Source organism: Misgurnus anguillicaudatus, chromosome 20, assembly GCF_027580225.2.
Source record: "Misgurnus anguillicaudatus chromosome 20, ASM2758022v2, whole genome shotgun sequence".
NCBI lineage: Eukaryota > Metazoa > Chordata > Actinopteri > Cypriniformes > Cobitidae > Misgurnus > Misgurnus anguillicaudatus.
The window spans coordinates 35364341-35383847 of NC_073356.2; the positions used below are offsets into that span (position 1 = coordinate 35364341).

The window sequence follows — 19507 nt, forward strand, 5'->3', positions numbered from 1 at the left end:
TCACGTGTACACACTCACTCTGTAAACTCCAGACTCACCCACACCACACTTCGGTGAACAATAAGGCCAGGCCAGGGGCTTTCGTGGAGCTGGTCAGAGGGTCTGCGGGGCGCTGACGTGAAGAAAGCCAGAGTTTGAACTGTAGCCGTAGTGATACCTTTTCCTCCTAATGCTGTTTGGCCCTCGGCTCACCCACCTCTCAACTCTGCGATGGGGCCGCTGCTATCGTTGCTGTAGACTCACACACATACGTCAATTCCTGATATCTTAGATACACACACGTCTTCATACACCTGCTATACTCACGAAGGATGATCACACTTTCTCTTTTCGACCCTTCAGCTCCCCCACTGGTCGATTTCTTCTCCGTATGATACAGGATTTAGCGCACTGTCATCCAACTGTTACATACAACATCAATGCAAATGACGAGTCAACATCTCGACCATAACAGAGGTTTATAGATCATACTCATCCAAACCAGCGATCTTTAATCTGCGTCTCCAACTATCCACTTCACTGTTCCAGGAAATATTCACTCCACTGCTCCAGAGAATATCCACTTCACTGTTCCAGAATACCGATCCGCTACCAGAATACACAACCCGAATGCACAGGCACACACACGGCAAAAACTTCACTGCAACTGCAACCTTCTCTTCCGTGGCGCTCCTTTGACAAACGCTTTCCACTCCTTCCTTTATGCTCACTCGGCCGTCTTCTTTCCGCTCGCCTTAGCGATTCCCGGATCAACAGCACCTGTAGAGGAGTGGACGTTTAATCCGCCCGTGGCGGAGCGGAGCTCACCCCGAAATCAACTCTCCTGCTTTGTGTTTTTGCCAATCTATTTATGTGTCATCTTCACCTTCTCCTCCAATCATGTGTTGCCATCTTAATTCCCCACACCTGTTTCTCGTAAGCCCCAAATCGTGCTGCCATGGGAACCAGGAAGTAAAAAGGTGCTCAAAAAATTTTAGCCCGGGCGGAAACCGTCTCCGGGCAGAACCACTCTTCTGCATTTTAGTTACGCCCTATATAGTCACCCCGTGACATATATACACAAGGACTAATGACAACAAGAAACAGGTGAGGATGATTAATTAACATTGATGACTAATAAAACAATTATGGAGACAGGCAAACTGGAACAAAGATAAATGAACTACACCTGTAACACTAAATATATTTTCAAATTCAAAAATATATTTAGGCAAGGCAAGGTAAGGCAAGCCACGTTTATCACATTTCATACACAGAGGTCATTCAAAGTGCTTTACATACAGTAGAAATGAGAAAACATATAAAAGAGAAAAAAGAAAATGTAAAAATAATAGATACACGATAAAATCACAATTAAAAAAAAGATACATGAGACCAGCATGGGATGCTGGTGCTAATGCTGGTCTAGCTGGTGCTAATGCTGGTTTGGTGCTGGTGATAATGCTGGTGCTGATGCTGGTTTAGCTGGTGTTCACTAGCAAACCAGCACCAAAACACAACATATGCTGGTCTTGCTGGTATGCTGTTTTTTTCAGCAGGGTGGTCAAAGGCGTATTTTTTGCCATGTGATGACACACACACACACACACACACACACACACACACACACACACACACACACACACACACACACACACACACACACACACACACACACACACACACACACACACACACATTCTGGTTTCCATGTTTTGTGGGGACATTCCATAGACGTAATGCATTTTATACTGTACAAACTGTATATTCTATTCCCCTAACCTACCCCATTCCCTAACCCCAACCATCACACAAAACTTTCTGATACTTCACATTCTCAAGAAACATCATTCTGTTTGATTTATAAGCTTGTTTCCTCATGGGGACATCAAAATGTCCCCACAAGGTCACAAAAACACTGGTATTCCTATAATTGGTCCCCACAACGTGATAATTACCAGGTACACACACACACACACACACACACACACCACCAGTCAATATATACAGCATCCAGGGCATCTGGTTTAAAAATAAATGTGTGTTGTGTATAACAACACACCTTTTACATAAAAAATCTGTAGTAATTACATGTTTAGTCAGTATACATAATCCCTGTCTGGGAAACCACCCCTAATTGTCTAAACTGAAACTGAAGCTAAACTGACGTTTGTTTATAAGCATGTGGGTAAAACCAGTAAAATCAGTGTTACATTGTCATTGTAGATTGAAGTGAACACACAGCTGATATTCACTTACAGGTAAGTGATAGAAATATAACACAGATTGACCTGAACAGCTACTTTTATTTGTTTACTACACTGAAATTAGTTTTATTTAACAGCACACTGAACTGCCACAGCATTTTTTTTACTGTAATGTAAAAGATGTAAAAAGAGGTCTAACAGAGTACCAATTTAAATAATTAATAGAAAAAAGATAAACTGTTATTACAGAATAAAAAACAAGTCATGACCTGTTTGATGAAGTCTTCTCTTACACTCAGTATAGGTGTTTATAATGTGGCGGTCAAACCATTTCTGATGTTTGATCTTTTCACAGCACTTTAGAATATAGCTAGTCTGACGTATTTAATCTGCCATTTGATTTATGAGTTGAAATTTTGTGTAATTTTGTGAAATGACTTAACGATGAAAGAAACATGATGTTTATGGAGACGACCTATACAATTTAAACTACATTTCCTTCAATGTGCCGCCATCTTTTATTTTTACTTGTCTTTTATGTCACTGGTAATAGTTTTTTGTGTTACCCTGCCCTAATTGTGTCCAGGTGTGTCTCGTCTTGTCTTGTCATCATGTCTTCGTCTTGCTTTCTGTTATGTTATCACTTATGTTTGGATTCTTTAAAGACTTTTATCTGCACATAGATCTTGCCTTAGCTTCATGTTTGGACAACATGTTACACAATACAAAATAGATCAAATTATTAATAGTTACATCAGACTACACAATTTAATATTTTTATAAGGCACCATGGGGTGGTTTCCCGGACAGAAATGAGCTTAAACCAGGACTAGGCCTCAGTTTAATTAGGAAATATATATAGTTTTAACAATCATGCCTTACTAAAAACATTACTTGTGGCATTTACTTTACTTTACTTTACTTTACTTTACTTTACACATAGTGGAAATTCGTCTCTGGCTTCACATACATCAATACAACAACACATAACACATAAAATACAATAAGAAGGGAGAATGTAAAACCAAAATACACATCAATCTTTACCATTTGAAGGGGACAGAGAATGACAAACCATTTTTACCTTGTCTTTGTTGAATAATGGTAGTCTACCCACATTCACAAACATACAAAAAGTGCTAAACATGCTAAACATCTCAGTCTCATAGAAATTCCTCTTTTAGAAATGTCAGTCAGAAAACAGCCCAATCTGAAAAACTGATGCTTATGACATCACAGGCATCTAACTGCCCTTCCACTTTAAAATAATTGGCTACATTTTTTGAGTGGCAGCAAAGTCAGCCAATCAGTAATGAGATTGCAAGTTAAGCCAGTAGGGGGAGCCAAATAGGTGCAAACCCACCTGTTTAAAATCCCCCACCCTAATAGAGATATCTGAGAGAGGTTTTTAGGAGGCTTCTAAGGCATTACAGACCCAAACAAAAACATTTTTGTCTACATGTCACATCACAGAACAAGGATAAATACTTCGTTCAATCATTCTATGTCACCTTTAAAATCTTGACAGCATTTGGCACAAAGGATAATTCGAGGCAAAACAAAGTATTTTAAGATATAGATGCAATAGATAGATGCAAACTAATGTCAAACATTAAAATTAAATTATTTGATATTATTATTTAATTAATATCACAGCAAACTTCATTCAGGTAACATTTTCACAATTTCTCTTTGCAGTGATGTCATCTGCCAGTGATTCAATGATTGAAAAGCTTCTGTGTTGTATCTGCATGGATGTGTTGAATGATCCAGTCAGCACTCCATGTGGACACAACTTCTGCAAGATCTGCCTGAATTCATACTGGGACAACAATCTATACTACAGATGCCCATATTGTAATAAAACATTTGAGCAGAGACCTGAACTCAATATTAATATTATATTGAGAGATCTTGTGGATCACTTTAAAACTCAAGTTCCTGAAGTTTTCTGTGACGTCTGTGAGAAAGTAAAACTGAAGGCAGTAAGTAGGCTACTGTGTGGTGTGTCAGAGCTCTTAATCCAACAATAGCAAAAGTCACAAAATCTAAAAAACCTCAGAACCTACCGGAAGTAGTGTTTACTTGTGTACTGTATATCCAGTCTTCAGAAGCTATATAGAAGCAGAATTACATTGTAGTTTTATTTGATAAACCATCTCTAAAGCTTACTCATGTAAGACAAATGATGTTTTTTTCTTAGGTGAAATCTCAGCAAAACTCTCCATCTGCGTTCCATTTAATTCCACAGCTGGTTGAGAGAGGCAAATCTCATATGTGGATTCTCGTACCTATGGGAATCATCCTGCTGATGCTTTTCTGCTTTTCTTCTACTGATGTTGAGACTGTCAGCATTCAGAAACTCAGTAAAGTTGGTATGTAGGTCAAACACACTGGTCAGACTTTACAGTATATGCAGTGTTGGGCAAGTTACTTCCAAAATTTAATACATTATTAGATTAGAATGTGAAGTTACTGTCACACTAAAGATTTTTTATTTTGTAACTAATAATGAATAATTTTTATAAACTAATAATGAATAATTAACAAGGAACCTTAAAGGGACTGTAAGTAGGATTTTAAGTGTTTTATTAATCCAAATCAATGTCTTTATTCATAAATATGTCCTCGTTGGTGTCAAATGACCTCTGCCAGTGATCTAACTTTTCTTTGTAAGCTTAGAATTTCTCCTCTTTACTTACATTGAACGGGTAAGTCCAAGGAGGCATCCATATCGTTTCCGCCGTATTGATAAACTATAATAGCAAAGAGGGACAAAAAAGCAATAGCTTACTAACGCGTTTCCACAACGCGTTTTCATTCAGAACATGTGAACCAGCTGCAACGGACAAAGAGATCAGTGATTACATAACGGCTACTGTAGTTGCACACGTTGCAACATGCATTTGGAAAGGGGAGGCGCTAGAGAGCAATGTTTGTTTGAATGCAAAATACAATTCCACCACTAGATGGGGTAAATCCTACTTATTGCCCCTTTTAGACAGGGAGCATGAGATACACAGAACATAAACACAGGCACCCCGACTCTCCACACAAAACAAGACAACAAAAAGAGCTGATCCTGTCACATGAAACAAGGGATAATACAAACAGGGCTGACAGGATCATGACAGTACCCTCCCTCTTAGGGAAACAGTACATGACACTAGACAAGTCCACAGAGCAAGATAGTGTCCAGAGATCCAGACCCCCATGAAAAGAAGTATAGAGCTGAAGATCTTTGCCCGAACCCGACGGGACCCGGGTTCGGGCTTCATTTCTAACATTTTACTCGGGCCGGGCTCAGGCTTGCGCTCAGGCTTTGTGAGGTAAATGAGCGGTCAAGTTCAATGCTGCTGGATCAGTAGCGCAGGACCGCGCTGAATTAATTTACAGTGGATTTAATGATTTTCCTCATCAAAAACATGTAGCCTAATCTTGGTGAGTAGGTTTTTCAATGTATAAATAAATATGAATCGAGTCTTAAATACATAATTTAGACAGAGGATATAGACTAATGTTGGCAGTAATGGAGAGAAGTGCCGACGCAAATCCCAAGGAGCCTTTCTCTTAATTTCGTTATTGCCAAATACCCATCTTAATTCAGAATGTATTATCTTAATTTAATTCGTTAAGAAATAATAATTTTATGGGCATATTTATAGTTTATATTGCATAAGCCTATTTAGATTGAGATGTTACAATGTTACAGATTACTTATTTTATTTCTTTGTTTCAACTTCCAAGTGGCGTGTAGATTATTAGTCATGAATAAATAATGTTAAAACCTGTGTAAATTTCTAATTCTTGACAAAAGCTGTGTGTGTGCGCACATTTAAATAATGTCGGGCTGTAAACGGGTTCGGGCTTTTAAAAAGCTGTCAATCTAAATTTACGTTCGGGTTCGGGCTGCATTCTGTCGGGCTCCGGACATTTCGGGCCTAACTTTTAAGGCCCGATTACAGCTCTAAAGTGGGACTCCATTCTCTGCAAGGAGGTGGGCTTGGGATCCCGCTCTAGGCTCACCAGCCAGCCACGCCCCTATGGAGCTCACCAACAAAGAGCATGCCCACAGGGTTCACCGAACGGGGACGCACCCGCAGGGCTGGCTCACCAGGAACACTCCCGCAGAGCTCGGTGACCGGGAACAGGCACCCGGAACTCTTTCTGCACAGAGCTGGCACTCTCAGCACGCAGTGTGAAAAGCTGGGACTCCCTCCCTGCTTCCCATTAAGAACCGGCACAAGCAGTAGCTATCCTGGAGCAGGCACCCGTGGCTCACTATCATGCAACACGCGCTCTCATCTCACCAACTAGGATCTAACGGCTCCCTGAACAGGATCGCCTTCTCGGGGGCCTCGCTCCAGGGACCTGCGACTTGCCAACCAGGAACGCATGCTCACATCTCGCCGTCTGGAAGCTCAGCCACGGATCACCATAAAGGGACACTGACACCAAACAAGAGTACACCAGACAATAGGAACACACTTGATTGACGCAAAACTAAACTTGGTAAAAAAACTGAGCTGTCTGCTGGGTTCTCTTTGTTTCGTCATGTTTGGGGGAGACACAGCCCAATTGCAGACAGCTCTTGAACAAAAGACTTTTATTTTATAACAAAATACCCTTCAGGGGGCAAACAGTGACAATAATAAAACATAACCATAAGAGGGTAAGGCATGACCAGATACACACAACTGTATCAAAAGACACACAGGTGAAGGGCGTAAACTAATAATGAATATTAACAAGGAGACAAGGAGGCGGGGTCAAGACTTAAGACAGGAGAGCACGAGGTACACAAAACAAACACAGGCTTGTGACTCTTCACAGAAAACAAGACAACAAAAAGAGCTTATCCTGTCACATGAAACTAGGGATAATACATGGGTGACAGGATTATGACAATTTTAGCACAAAATGTATAAAACCACACCCATTAACTTTGTATATGTACAGACATGCATTAATAAATAAATGTCAAAGATGTGATGATGTTTTATTATCATTTGTCTCTACAGTGTTGAAGTGGATGCAGGAGTATGCAGGTAGGTATAATGTAATCTGTTCTGTAGTTTACATTAATATACTGACAGAATAATTGTTCATTTGTTCATCATCATCATCATCATCACAAAGTGTTTGTATTGTAAAGTTGTGATTCATATTCTCTGATCTCTTTCAGTGGATGTGACTCTGGATCCTGATACAGCTCATCCTGAACTCATCCTGTATGATTATAACAAACGAGTAAGACATAGAAACATGTATATGAATATGTATGTTATGCACATGTATGAGCTCACAGAAAACCCAGAGAGGTTTGATGAACATTTTTATGTCCTGGGAAAGCAGGGATTCTCATCAGGGAGATTTTATTATGAGGTTCAGGTGAAGAATAAAACTGCCTGGATTTTAGGTGTGGCCAGAGAATCTGTTAACAGAAATGGAGAGATCGCACCGACACCAGATGATGGATTTTGGACTGTGTGGATGAGGAATGAGAATCATTATGTAGTTAATGCTGGTCCCACTGTTTCTCTGTCTCTGAAAGTGAGTCCACAGAAGGTTGGTGTGTTTGTGGATTATGAGGAGGGTTTGGTCTCCTTTTATGATGTTGGGTCCAGATCTCATATCTACTCTTTCACAGATCAGTCTTTCAATGAGAAATTATATCCAGTTTTCAACCCCTGTAGGAATAATGATGGTATAAACTCAGCCCCACTGATCATCACACCTGTCTATTACTGTCAGTAAATGTACAAATATTCCATAAAATACTTGTAGCTCATTGGTAGAGCATTGAATTAGCAGTTCAAGGATCACAGGTTCGAACACACTTTGACAAAATGTATACCTTGGCTGCATCTAAAACAGCTCCCTTCTAATGAATAACAGCTGTGAATTATGCGCTTAAGCTGCCACGTCACAGGAAAATAAGTGAAAAGTGTCCCAATGTGAAGTAAGCTAGTGTCCTTACCAGTGCCCGAACCTGCACACACGATATAATGATTCACAACCTCGGGAGCTGATGATGCATTGTAAGTCCCCTTGGATGAAAGTCTCTTCCATATGCATAAATGAATTAAATGTATCCGTATACTTACAAATTTGTCCTATATGTTGTATTTTACCTCATTCCTGAATTAATTTGAACTTAACTCCTTAATCTTGATGATTTAAATTTTTTAACCAAACTTTTATTAATTTATTATATTAAAATAGCTTTTTTTTCAATAGATGACAATAATACTGTATACATGTGTATCTGTAGGTTGTAATTCAGTTGACAAACTTTTTAATCACCTTTTAACCCACATATGCTCTGTTGCAATATTCCAAGCAGGCAAATCTGCGCTCATTGATTCCAGTTTTTTTTGTCTGTGTAGGCTATCTTTATTAAAACTACAGTTACAAATTTAAGAGCAGTGAGTGGTCTTTTTTGTTTTTTAAATTAACATTAACAACATTATACATATCTAGGCAGCATGACAAGTGTATTTGTATAGCACATTTCATACACAGAGGTCATTCAAAGTGCTTTACATAGAAATGAGAAAACAATGCTCGCATGGTTGCAGCTCGCACTGTGTGAGAGGAATTATGAGAAGAGCCGAGCAGGTAACAATCACCTCACAACCTCACAATAATTTTTAAACATGTCAAAAAAGTTTGGGAGCTGTTGATATAAATTCAGAGTGTTGGTGCGGGTGAACCAGGGGTGTAGAGAGCGGATCGGGCCGCATTTTTCTGTCCGAGCCCGGCCCGCATCCGACATGGCAGTAACCGAACCCGACAGGCATTAAGATATTTATGTTCGAGCCCGACCCGAGCCTGAAACAGTTAAAAATTGCATTGTCACAGCAACATAAACACATTTCCGCACACATGAAGAGATGGATGGCGATAGTTCATCTTAAAATAAAACTTTTATCAGCTTACCCCCAGACCATCCAAGAGGTAGGTGACTATGTTTCTTCAGTAGAACACAAATGTAGATTTTGAACTCCAATCGTTTCAGTCTGTCATTTGTATAATGGATGGTAACAAAATCCAAAAAACATGCACAGACAAATCCAAATTAAACCCTGCGGCTCGTGACGACACATCGATATTCTAAGACACGAAAAGATCAGTTTGTGCGAAAAACCGAACATTATATCATTTTTTACCTCTAATACAACATATCCACAGAGAAACGGGAGTCCCGACCCGTATACTCTCTCATGCTGTGCCCCCGTTACAGTAGGCGGCAGTATGCACCTATGAAGTTGTTTCGCAAGTCGCAACCTGCTATTAAACATTAAATGAATAAGAAGGTGATGTGAACGCGCGTGTTTTCGTTTTAAGATGAACTATCGCTCTAAACAGGCTCATTGGCTACCTTCATATTATAATAAGCTGTTTTAAATTTCAAATGTTCAATGCCTTATTGCGCCGAGCCCGACCCGAACATAATTTCTAAATATCTATCCGAACCCGGCCCGTCGGGTCTCGCCGGGCTCGGTTCGGGTATCCATCCTCTACAGGGGTGGATTTACCCATTAGGGAAAGTCAGCAACTGCCTTGGGCCCTGAGCTACCAAGAGGACCCAAAATCCAGGGGTGTACTTTCTGAGCTGCCACTTTTTGCCCCTGGTAATCACCGTCAATCATCATCAGCAAAACCCTGAACTTTTGGTTGATTAAACCAAAATTAGCTTACCTTGATCATGTCACTTTCAAAACACCTGCCCTGCATTCCAGTTCGTTTTTTATGAACTTTCCTCGCTAACTTCCCTCTGTCTCGTTCACTCTGATGTACGTCATTGCTTACGTTGTACGAGTGCCCACTACTGCTAGAACACTTGAAGTGGGTTCAAATGGATCGCCCTAAGCCCTTGATCACATGGAAAGTGGAGACCGCCCCTTCCATGTGCAAAGCGCGAGTTGCCGAAGTGACGTCACAATCGTGCTGCATTGTGGGATATGAAAATTCGAGGGAGCGAGGGTCTGTCCATACAAACTTCCCTCGTCCACTTGACGAAGTGGAACGCACTTCAAAATGGCGACAGGGATTCCCCCGAGGGGAAGTGCTTAGGGAAGTTCGCGAGTGTGTGTCTAAAACTGGAGTGGAACGCACCCTTGATAAGAGTTACTTCAGTCTTCCTCCTACTGGTAACTGAAAGTTAATGCACACCCACGGGGAATACATAAAAACATTTTCAAATTTAAACATATTCGGGTATGTCACATAACCAGCTTTCTGGAATACCCCCAGAAGCTTATATAATTTTTTTTTATTGGGTATTCTAATTAATCTTTTTTGGGTTTTATTAAGTTAAGTTTGGGACTCCCTACTTAATTGCCAACTTTATTAAACATGCACTTTTTTTGTTTAACTAATTTGCACATTGTTTACATTGATTGACAGCTACATGATACACTGCAATACATGTAATTTTCAATTTTGGATCTGTCTGGCATTTCAGATATAAGAAAGTTTTTTGTTGATGCTAGTTCGAAGGATTTGGGAGCTGTTATCCTGCAGGAAGAACATCCTGTAGCATATGGTTCGAGATCACTGACTGACTGCCAGAAAAGGTATGCTCAGAAAAAGAGCTTTTAGCTTTCGTGTATGGATGTGATAAACTTAGCCAGTACCTTTATGGAAAAACAGTAAGAGTATAGTCAGACCACAAGCCACTGGAGACGGTGTTCAAAAGCCTCTTCAGAAAGCCACACCACATTTGCAGAGGATGTTGATGAAACTCAAGCCATATGACCTGCACCTGCATCTACACACCTGAATCTACAAACCTCAATAAGAGTTGAAATTTGCAGATACGCTTAGCGGAGCCTACCTGGAGGAAGAAAGAGAACAACTGCTGGACAGAGACTTGGAAGTACATCAATTGTCAAAATGTCGGAAGAGAAATTGAGAGCTGTCAAGCAAGTTACTGTAGCAGATAAAAAACTACAGATGGCAGTAGACAAAACAGGATGGCATAAACAAATAAAAAGTGTGCCACCTGCAATACAGAAGTACTGGACCTTCAAGGAAGAACTGACAATCTCAGAAGGACTGTTGTTCATAAATACAAGACTTGTAGTAGCGCAAAGCCTGCAACCAGAAATGCTGGAGAACTGGTGTAGTGCAAAGAGTGAGCGAGAGATGTATTGTTCTAGCCAGGAATGGGAAAACAAATTGATGATATATTGCCAAAGTGCGCAATTCATTCAGAAGGAACAACACCAAAGACCCTCTCGTCAGTGATGACTTACACGAGGGCAAAGGTAAGAGTTGACTTCTTTTATGTCAACCAAGCAGACTATCTGCTATGTGTGGACTACTACTCAAAATTTCCTGAAATTGCAAAATGAACACAGACAACAAACCAACATGGGATAACGGCATTGAAGTCGATTTTCGCAAGACATGGAATTCCAGACGAAGTTATCTCAGATAACAGGCCACAGTTTGTTAGCACACAATTTTGAAACTTCAGGGATGAATGGGAGTTCAAACGCTCAACATCAAGCCCCAGATATACTCAACTGAATGATCAAAGTGAAAGAGCTATACAGACCATTAAAGAGTGCCTATTTCATTGCTAAAATAAACTTTATTTTGTATATTTGGTATAAATTCTCGTGGTTAATGGGTAAAAAAACATTATTTTCCACATACTGTACATTTTTGTAGCTATCGATCAGATATCGATCTGAAAAGCGCTGTGTCCCTGATTAATCTGTACTTTGTGATTGGTCTGAATACCTGAAATGTGGTCTGAAATGTGACGCTCCTTACCATGTTTGAAAGATTCGCAAATCATTTTCTTTGGGGTTTGTACTTTTGGCATAATACACACTTATACACCAAAGAAAATGTAAAATCGTGAATCGGACCATAGTTGCTCTTTAAGAGTCTACTCAAAAGAAGCACAAGTCATGGAGACCCATACATCTATTAAACATTCAGTGATGGAATACGCCACTTGAAGAAGTAAAGTTTTCTTCTGCACAACTGCTCATAGGTCGCAGACTGAAAGCCAGATTGCCAAACAGTTGTCCACAGCTTTATAAAGGAGTTCAGAAAAGCCTAAATGACAGACAGCTAAAGCACAAGATCTACTATGATCAAGGAGCAAAGACCTACCTGCTCGCGAGGAAGGAGAAAAGATGAGAGCAGGAAATCACTGGAAGACAGCTGTCGTGGTGGAAAAGCATGAAAAGCCAAGGTCATATCTGATTCAAACACAAGATGGAGAAATTTACAGAAGGAATCAAAAACACCTGCTCAAGACGAAAGAGACACGTTTCCAGAATCCAGTGATAAAATGACTGTGTCCCAAATGTAGTGCCTGAAATGCAAGTGGCACTGCCAATAACAAAACCTGGACTGTTGTCTTCAAGACTTAAAGTTGTTTCAGAAGAGACTTTTATAAAAGTGACACGTTTTGGCAGCGTGGTAAGGCCACCAAAATTGTATTCTTGCTAAAGCTCTAAGGACTTTATCTTTAGTTATTTGTTTGTTTAACACCTGCATTTTGGTTGGTTTGAAAGAAAATTATTGTATGTTTTATGAAAAAAAAAGAAGATGTGATGTATGCTGTTTCTGACCACTAGATAGTGCTCTATATTCAAGTATCATGTGAAACAAAACATCAGAATAAGAAACTCAGTCAGAGTAAACAGTTCTTGGGTGTCTTGTTTTCATTAAAGTCTTTGAACTAGTAAGCCTAAACAGCTAACAAAAGTTACTAAAATAGATCACAAAAGTAAATACAGCTATTCACATACAGGTAAGTCATAGAAATATAACACAGATTGACCTGAACAGGTTTATCATGTTAGTAATCTAGTTATGGTAATATAAGGTAATATGTCAAACTAGTGTAAACTGGAGTGACTTAGGATGTTAAATACTCTAGCTAGTTTAGTTATTGCTAAAGAAGTTTATGTCAGACTGAATGACGAAAAATAATTATAAAGGTTCTTCTCAGCAATTTATTAGATTAATTGTTTCTTTATTATCTTTTGGTTCTTTCTTACCTTTTGTGCCACAGAAAGATTCTGTAGAAGTTCTTGATGAAACCATACAGCCACATGAAGACAACTTTTCAAACCTTTATTTTTTTAAAAGTGCATGTTTTTGATGAATCAGGAAGGCCTAAGTGATATATTTTTACCATAATTTTTTTCAGCAATGTCATCCTTCAGTACTGCGATGTCTGAAAAGCTTCAGTGTTCAATCTGTCTGGATGTGTTTACTGATCCAGTCAGCACTCCATGTGGACACAACTTCTGCAAGATCTGCTTGAAGAAATGTTGGGACAACAGTGAGAACTACAGCTGTCCAAACTGTAGAGAAACATTCAAGCAAAGACCTGAACTCAAGATTAATACAACACTCAGAGATCTTGTGGATGAACATAAGAAGAAAACTGAAGATAAACAACCTGAAGTCCTCTGTGACATCTGTGAGGAAGTAAAACTGAAGGCTGTGAAGTCCTGTCTGGTGTGTCAGAGCTCTTACTGTAAAACTCATCTGGGCCGTCATTTGACAGTGACAGGTTTACAGAAACACAAACTGATTGATCCTGTAAATAATCTGCAGGATTATATATGTCAGAAACATGAGAGACCTCTGGAGCTCTTCTGTAGAGATGATCAGACATGTGTGTGTCTCATCTGTACTGTCACAGATCACAAGAATCATAACTTTGTTTCTGTAAAGGAAGAGAGTGAAGAGAAGAAGGTGAGAGTTAATGTCAACATTAAATTTTTGTGATGAACTGTTCCTTTACACTGCCTTTAAAATACTCAAACTAGGCAGTGTTGTTATAAAATGTATCTGTGTTGTTCTTTCTATAGATTAAGCTGTTGAAGACACAGACAGACTTGCAGCAGAAGATCCAGGACAGAATCGAGAAGATTGAAGATATCAACATTTTAGGAGAACTCAAAAGAGTGAGTTTATAATCTACTGAAGAAGTTTAATGTTTAATATATCATGTTTTAATTTGATTTGCTGAATTGAACATTAAAATGTAATTATTTGATTGATGTGATTGATGTGTCAGAGAAACACAGAGAAGGAGAAAGCAGCCAGCGTGGAGATCTTCACTGATCTCATCAGATCTATTGAGAGATGTCAGTCTGATCTGATGAAGATGATGGAGGAGAAGCAGAAAGCAGCAGAGAAACAGGATGAAGATCTCATTAAAGATCTGGAGCAGGAGATCACTGAGCTGAAGAGAAGAAACACTGAGCTGGAGAAGATCACAAACACTGAAGATCATCTACACCTCATACAGGTCACTGAATCTCTCATGACAATTCTCTTCTGTGAGTTTCTCTGCTGATGTTCTTCTCTCTCCTGATGTAGATTCACTCATCCATCTGTAGGCCTTTAAACATCAAGAACTGGCCTGAGATCAGTATGAAGAGTCATGTGAGTGTGGAGGAGATCAGGAGATCTCTGACTCAACTGCAGGAGACTCTACATGAGAAACTCTGTCAAGCTGGTAGGTAAAGATCATATACAGATTTTTAAAGTGCACCTATTTCATTGCTAAAATACATAATGTATAATACACTGTGTTCGCATGGTTAATGCTTCGAAAAACACATTATTAGTGGTGCTTGCATTTATTGAAAGCATCGTTATTACTATATTTGCAGTACAGTGTCATAGACATGGGGGTGGGCTCATTTTACTCAGGCATCCAATCAGTCTCTCAGGATCATTACAGAAGTATTAAGCCACGCCCATAATCACTAGTTGGTGCAAATTTTCTCCCTATCAACCAAATCTAGTACCCCAACAACTGACTAAACAAAGCCTTATATCTCCGCATCAGAACATTGTAGAAACACGGGGTTTGGACTTTTTTACTCGTGACTCGAAGTGTAATCACTAGTGGGTGAAAATTTTCTGCCTAGCAATCAAACACAGTACCCTAGCAATGGAATAAACAAAGCCTTCTCCACATCAGAACATCGTAGAGACATGGGGGTTGGACCGTTTTACTTGTGGCTTGGATTATAATCATTCTTGGATGATGTTGTCCCATGAAATTTGCCACATCAAGCACTACTTCACATTTTCTTCATCTAGTTTTCTACATACCGTAAATTTTTTGTAGCTCCAGTTTTCCTTGTCTTCCTGAAACGCACTGATTTTGTACAAAACTCATCAATTTGAAAAGCGCTGTATCCCTGATTGGCCAGCTAATCTGTACGTTGTGATTGACCTGAATACATCTGATGTCAGCCAGAAATGTGATGCTCCTTACCATGTTTGAAAGATTTGCTCACAATGCAATGCTAACAGGAGTTAACAGGCTGTGAGTCCAAGTGGGAGGAATTATGATAATGTCGTTCTTGTTCACGTCAACAAGCCAAAGACGTAAACTGTTGCCCACAATATCGATAATCGTTTATTTTGGGCTATGTACCTCTTGCATATCGTTAACATGTACTAATACACACTTACACAACACAGAAAATGAAAAATTGTGAATCGGACAATAGGTGCCCTTTCATGCAAAACCTTTCGTTTTTATCTGCCATGTCAATCTTTCAATCGCTTTCGGCTAATGTCAGACATGCACACTTTCTCTGTCGCATAATGAGAAGACACGCCCTTTCTGCTAATTGGCTACAAGTTTGTTTTGTTATTTGCCCAACTCAGTTTTCTAAAGCATTTTTTAAACATTGTGCACCCCGCCTTTAACGCGTTAATTGGCGCTGTCCCGTGAGCGGGACACCTACGTTTATTTCAATATTTTCTATGTAAATGTTAATCTATCACGACAAACTATATATTGTTGGAAAGGTCTAAGAATGTAGTTTTCATATTTCAAAACCTTTTAGCAGTAATAATAATGCAGTAACTGTAATTTATTCATTTGTGACACAAGTATGCAGCAAACCTCAAAGCAAACCAGCACAAACCTCATTTTTTTTGACAATTTTATGTATTAAAAATTATACTATATTGCATTTTTATTTATTACAAATAAATGTAAACTGCTTTAAAAAAAATTAATATTTTCACCTCCAGACACTTCCCTAAAAAACGTTGAAGTGTCTTCTTTAAAACCAAAAATTACCAAAATTAAAACCTAAAATTAGGCTTCTAGACCAAAAAAAAAAAAAAAAATGCCAGAGTTATATTAATTTAAAGGTGTATATCACCTTTTCACCAACCCCCCACTCAAAAAGGCTGCGCCAGTTAAAGGGTTTTAAGTTTGTTTTTGTCTCATTTCTGCTGCTATACAACCAGCACTAATTCAGTTGTAAATGAATCAATTTTACCACACACATTTTGCATCTTTTTGGTGTAGATTCTGGGCATAATTGCATATATATAAATACATGAATACATTGATTAGAGAGAAACATGATGTGGATCATTTTTATCATAGTTTGTTTATTATTGCATATACAGTATAAATAAATGTCAAAGGTGTAATTATTATCATTTTCGCTATACAGTGTTGAATAGGATGCAGGAGTATGCAGGTAGAGTGTGACATCTGATCTCTTCATTTATATAGTTTACATTTATATACTGACAGATTATTCATTTGTGTTACAGTTTGATTAAACATTGTGTTAAATATCACAAACATCAAAGTGTTTGTATTGGGAAGTTGTGATTCATATTCTCTGATCTCTCTCAGTGGATGTGACTCTGGATCCTAATACAGCTCATCCATATCTCATCCTGTCTGATGATAACAAACAAGTGATAGATGGAAACGTGTGGCGTGAACTCCCAGACAACCCAAAGAGGTTTACTATGTATCATATTGTCCTGGGAAATGAGGGATTCTCATCAGGGAGATTTTATTATGAGGTTCAGGTGAAGGGAAAGACTGGATGGGTTATAGGTGTGGCCAGAGAATCTGTTAACAGAAAGGGAGAGATCACACTGACACCAGATGATGGATTCTGGACTGTTTTTCTGAATAATGAGAATGAATATAGAGCTAATGCTGATCCCTCTGTCTCTCTGTCTCTGAAAGTAAAACCACAGAAGGTGGGTGTGTTTGTGGATTATGAGGAGGGTTTGGTCTCCTTTTATGATGTGGAGTCCAGATCTCATATCTACTCTTTCACTGATCAATCTTTCAATGAGAAACTCTATCCATATTTTAACCCATGTGACAATGAAAATGGTATAAACTCAGCCCCATTGATCATAACACATATCTTCTGCATGTCGGAAACATGCAATATTATTTAATACTACAGATCATCTCATAGAAAAACGCTCTAATCTCAATCCCACTGATTATTCAGATAAGCATAATGAATTTCAGTAATCAAAATATAAAAAATAGCTATTATAAGTTTTATTTTTTTTAAACGTATAATATAAGTTTTATAAATGAGACCCCTGATCACTATACTACTTTAGGCAGTGCTTGCAGAGTTTTGTGATATTTTGAGAGAATAAATCTTGTGGTTCAGTTTTCTTCATCTGTATTTGATTTCTTTTGCAACCTTAAAGTCTGTATGAACAGCTGATGATTGTATTATTATATGCTTTACAGTCTCATGATTCAGAAATGAATCTCTCTCTCTGGATCTAATGAAAGCAGTGTGTTGTACAGATATGAGTTATGTTTCTGTGTCATCTTCATTCAATAAATGCCTCATCACAATGAAGTTACTCTGCCCACAATGCTCAAACCTTTCCACAGGTCAGCATCCTCGCTTACAGAAGCAATTTCATTCAGAAGAGATGTGATCTCATTGAACGTTTTCAGAGTGACAGATACAACAACTAAATGGCTTGTCCACCTTGGTACAAGAAGCCGGTTGAGTCGCTCACCCTTGTAGTGCACAGCTATTGTGTATTTGTATGAGGCATTACACACATTAAAAAATCCATCTCAAAGGTTAAGGCAGTGAATATAGGGTTTGTCCTTAATAATTTTTCCTGTAACAGCTTCTGAACTCCACAAACCGGTTCTGACATCAGAGAGGCGCTATCTTGTACAATCATGTCCAACTTTGCCAAACCAAGATCTTCTTTGTCATTCAAATAAATAATTAAAGATGCATTTAAAACTTTGTGTTCATGTATATTTCATCAATTTATTTGTACAGTGGAAAATTATTTTGTAGTTTCTGCAATTACATTTACAAATTAACAAAAATATTGTTTAAAACAGAGCAGGTCCCAGACTGCAGAAGGTTTTTACTGAAAGTTTGTCCTATTTTTTTATTTCTACCTTCCCAACTGTCAAATAGAAATTGCATGTTATACAGTACAAGGTTTACTAAGCAGCAGGACTTTGAACCAAAATTTTTCCCAGTTGGTTCGTTCCGAACAGAAACAGTATTTTAACGTTTCCGGTTTTTCGGTTCAACCCTAAAATTGACGTTCCTGAATCGGTTAGAACAAAAAATAAAGTTCATTAAAAAGGCTACATTAAGTAATTCTGACATTTGATGAGTGCACTTAAACACGCGGACACACACAGACAGAGGACGAATTCCAAACGGTGCTTTGGGAAGAAGATGCAGTGCAGGATAAACAGTCGCTTCACATAAAGTGAAAATTACATAGTATTTCAGTGTTTTATTTGCCAAATGTATTTCACGACAGTAAGAGACACAGGAGCCCAACTCTTTCTCAAGTTTATTCCTCACGAGTTCTGATCTTTGAAGGGCATAGGGATAGTCACGTTTGATTGGAGTTGGACCGGACACATTCAATTGTATGTGCGTCTGTGCGTACAGAAATTTGCTCACTTTGGGGCCTTTTGTGGTTAAATTGTTTAAAATCACTTAAGTGTTAACATTTGCAAGCCTTTGAAACACGTGCAAATGATCAACTTTTAGCCTATTTAAATTTGCGTATTAATCTGCTTATCGCATGCAAACCGAACTGTGCGTCGTGATCTGCACGGATCACAGATCAACTGCGATCTGTTACACCACTAATTAGTATATATTAAAAAAAAAACATCTTGAGATATTTGGTAGCCTACAATATTTACCTCTTATGAGTGAGCATTAGAGACTTGGGCTCGAGTAGGCTACTTGCTGATGGCAAACTTCTCATTTCTCAGAGTGATTTCTTCATCGAGTATTGCACAGAAATCTTGTCAAAGAACAAAAAAATGATTACTATGGTAGTAATATGATTCTTTCATTTCATTTGATATCATATCATACATTCAAGTTAACATTGTCCAGGTCTATTTTTTCCAGAAACATTTTAATCGTTGAAAACCAATTATCAACCTGGAAGTAATCATTTCACGTGTTATGGTGGGAATATTTTAATGCAACTCGTATTAATCCCCTAGACAATTA

General features: G+C 38.6%; 2 protein-coding genes across 2 annotated transcripts; both read left to right on the forward strand.

Annotated features, from left to right (window-relative positions):
• Positions 1-2053: 2053 nt before the first annotated feature.
• LOC141351549 (E3 ubiquitin-protein ligase TRIM39-like) lies at positions 2054-8551 on the forward strand. The gene is made up of 5 exons (XM_073858599.1): positions 2054-2240; positions 3885-4171; positions 4390-4561; positions 7208-7234; positions 7372-8551. The coding sequence occupies exons 2-5, from the start codon at positions 3887-3889 to the stop codon at positions 7941-7943; spliced, it is 1056 nt and encodes a 351-aa protein (XP_073714700.1). The 5' UTR covers positions 2054-2240; positions 3885-3886; the 3' UTR covers positions 7944-8551.
• Positions 8552-12825: 4274 nt separating this feature from the next.
• On the forward strand, positions 12826-18275 carry LOC129454791 (E3 ubiquitin-protein ligase TRIM39-like). Its single transcript, XM_073858603.1, has 7 exons — positions 12826-12969; positions 13372-13925; positions 14042-14137; positions 14251-14484; positions 14556-14694; positions 16670-16696; positions 16858-18275. Exons 2-7 carry the CDS (start codon positions 13374-13376, stop codon positions 17421-17423), a joined length of 1614 nt encoding a protein of 537 aa, XP_073714704.1. The 5' UTR covers positions 12826-12969; positions 13372-13373; the 3' UTR covers positions 17424-18275.
• Positions 18276-19507: the final 1232 nt, after the last annotated feature.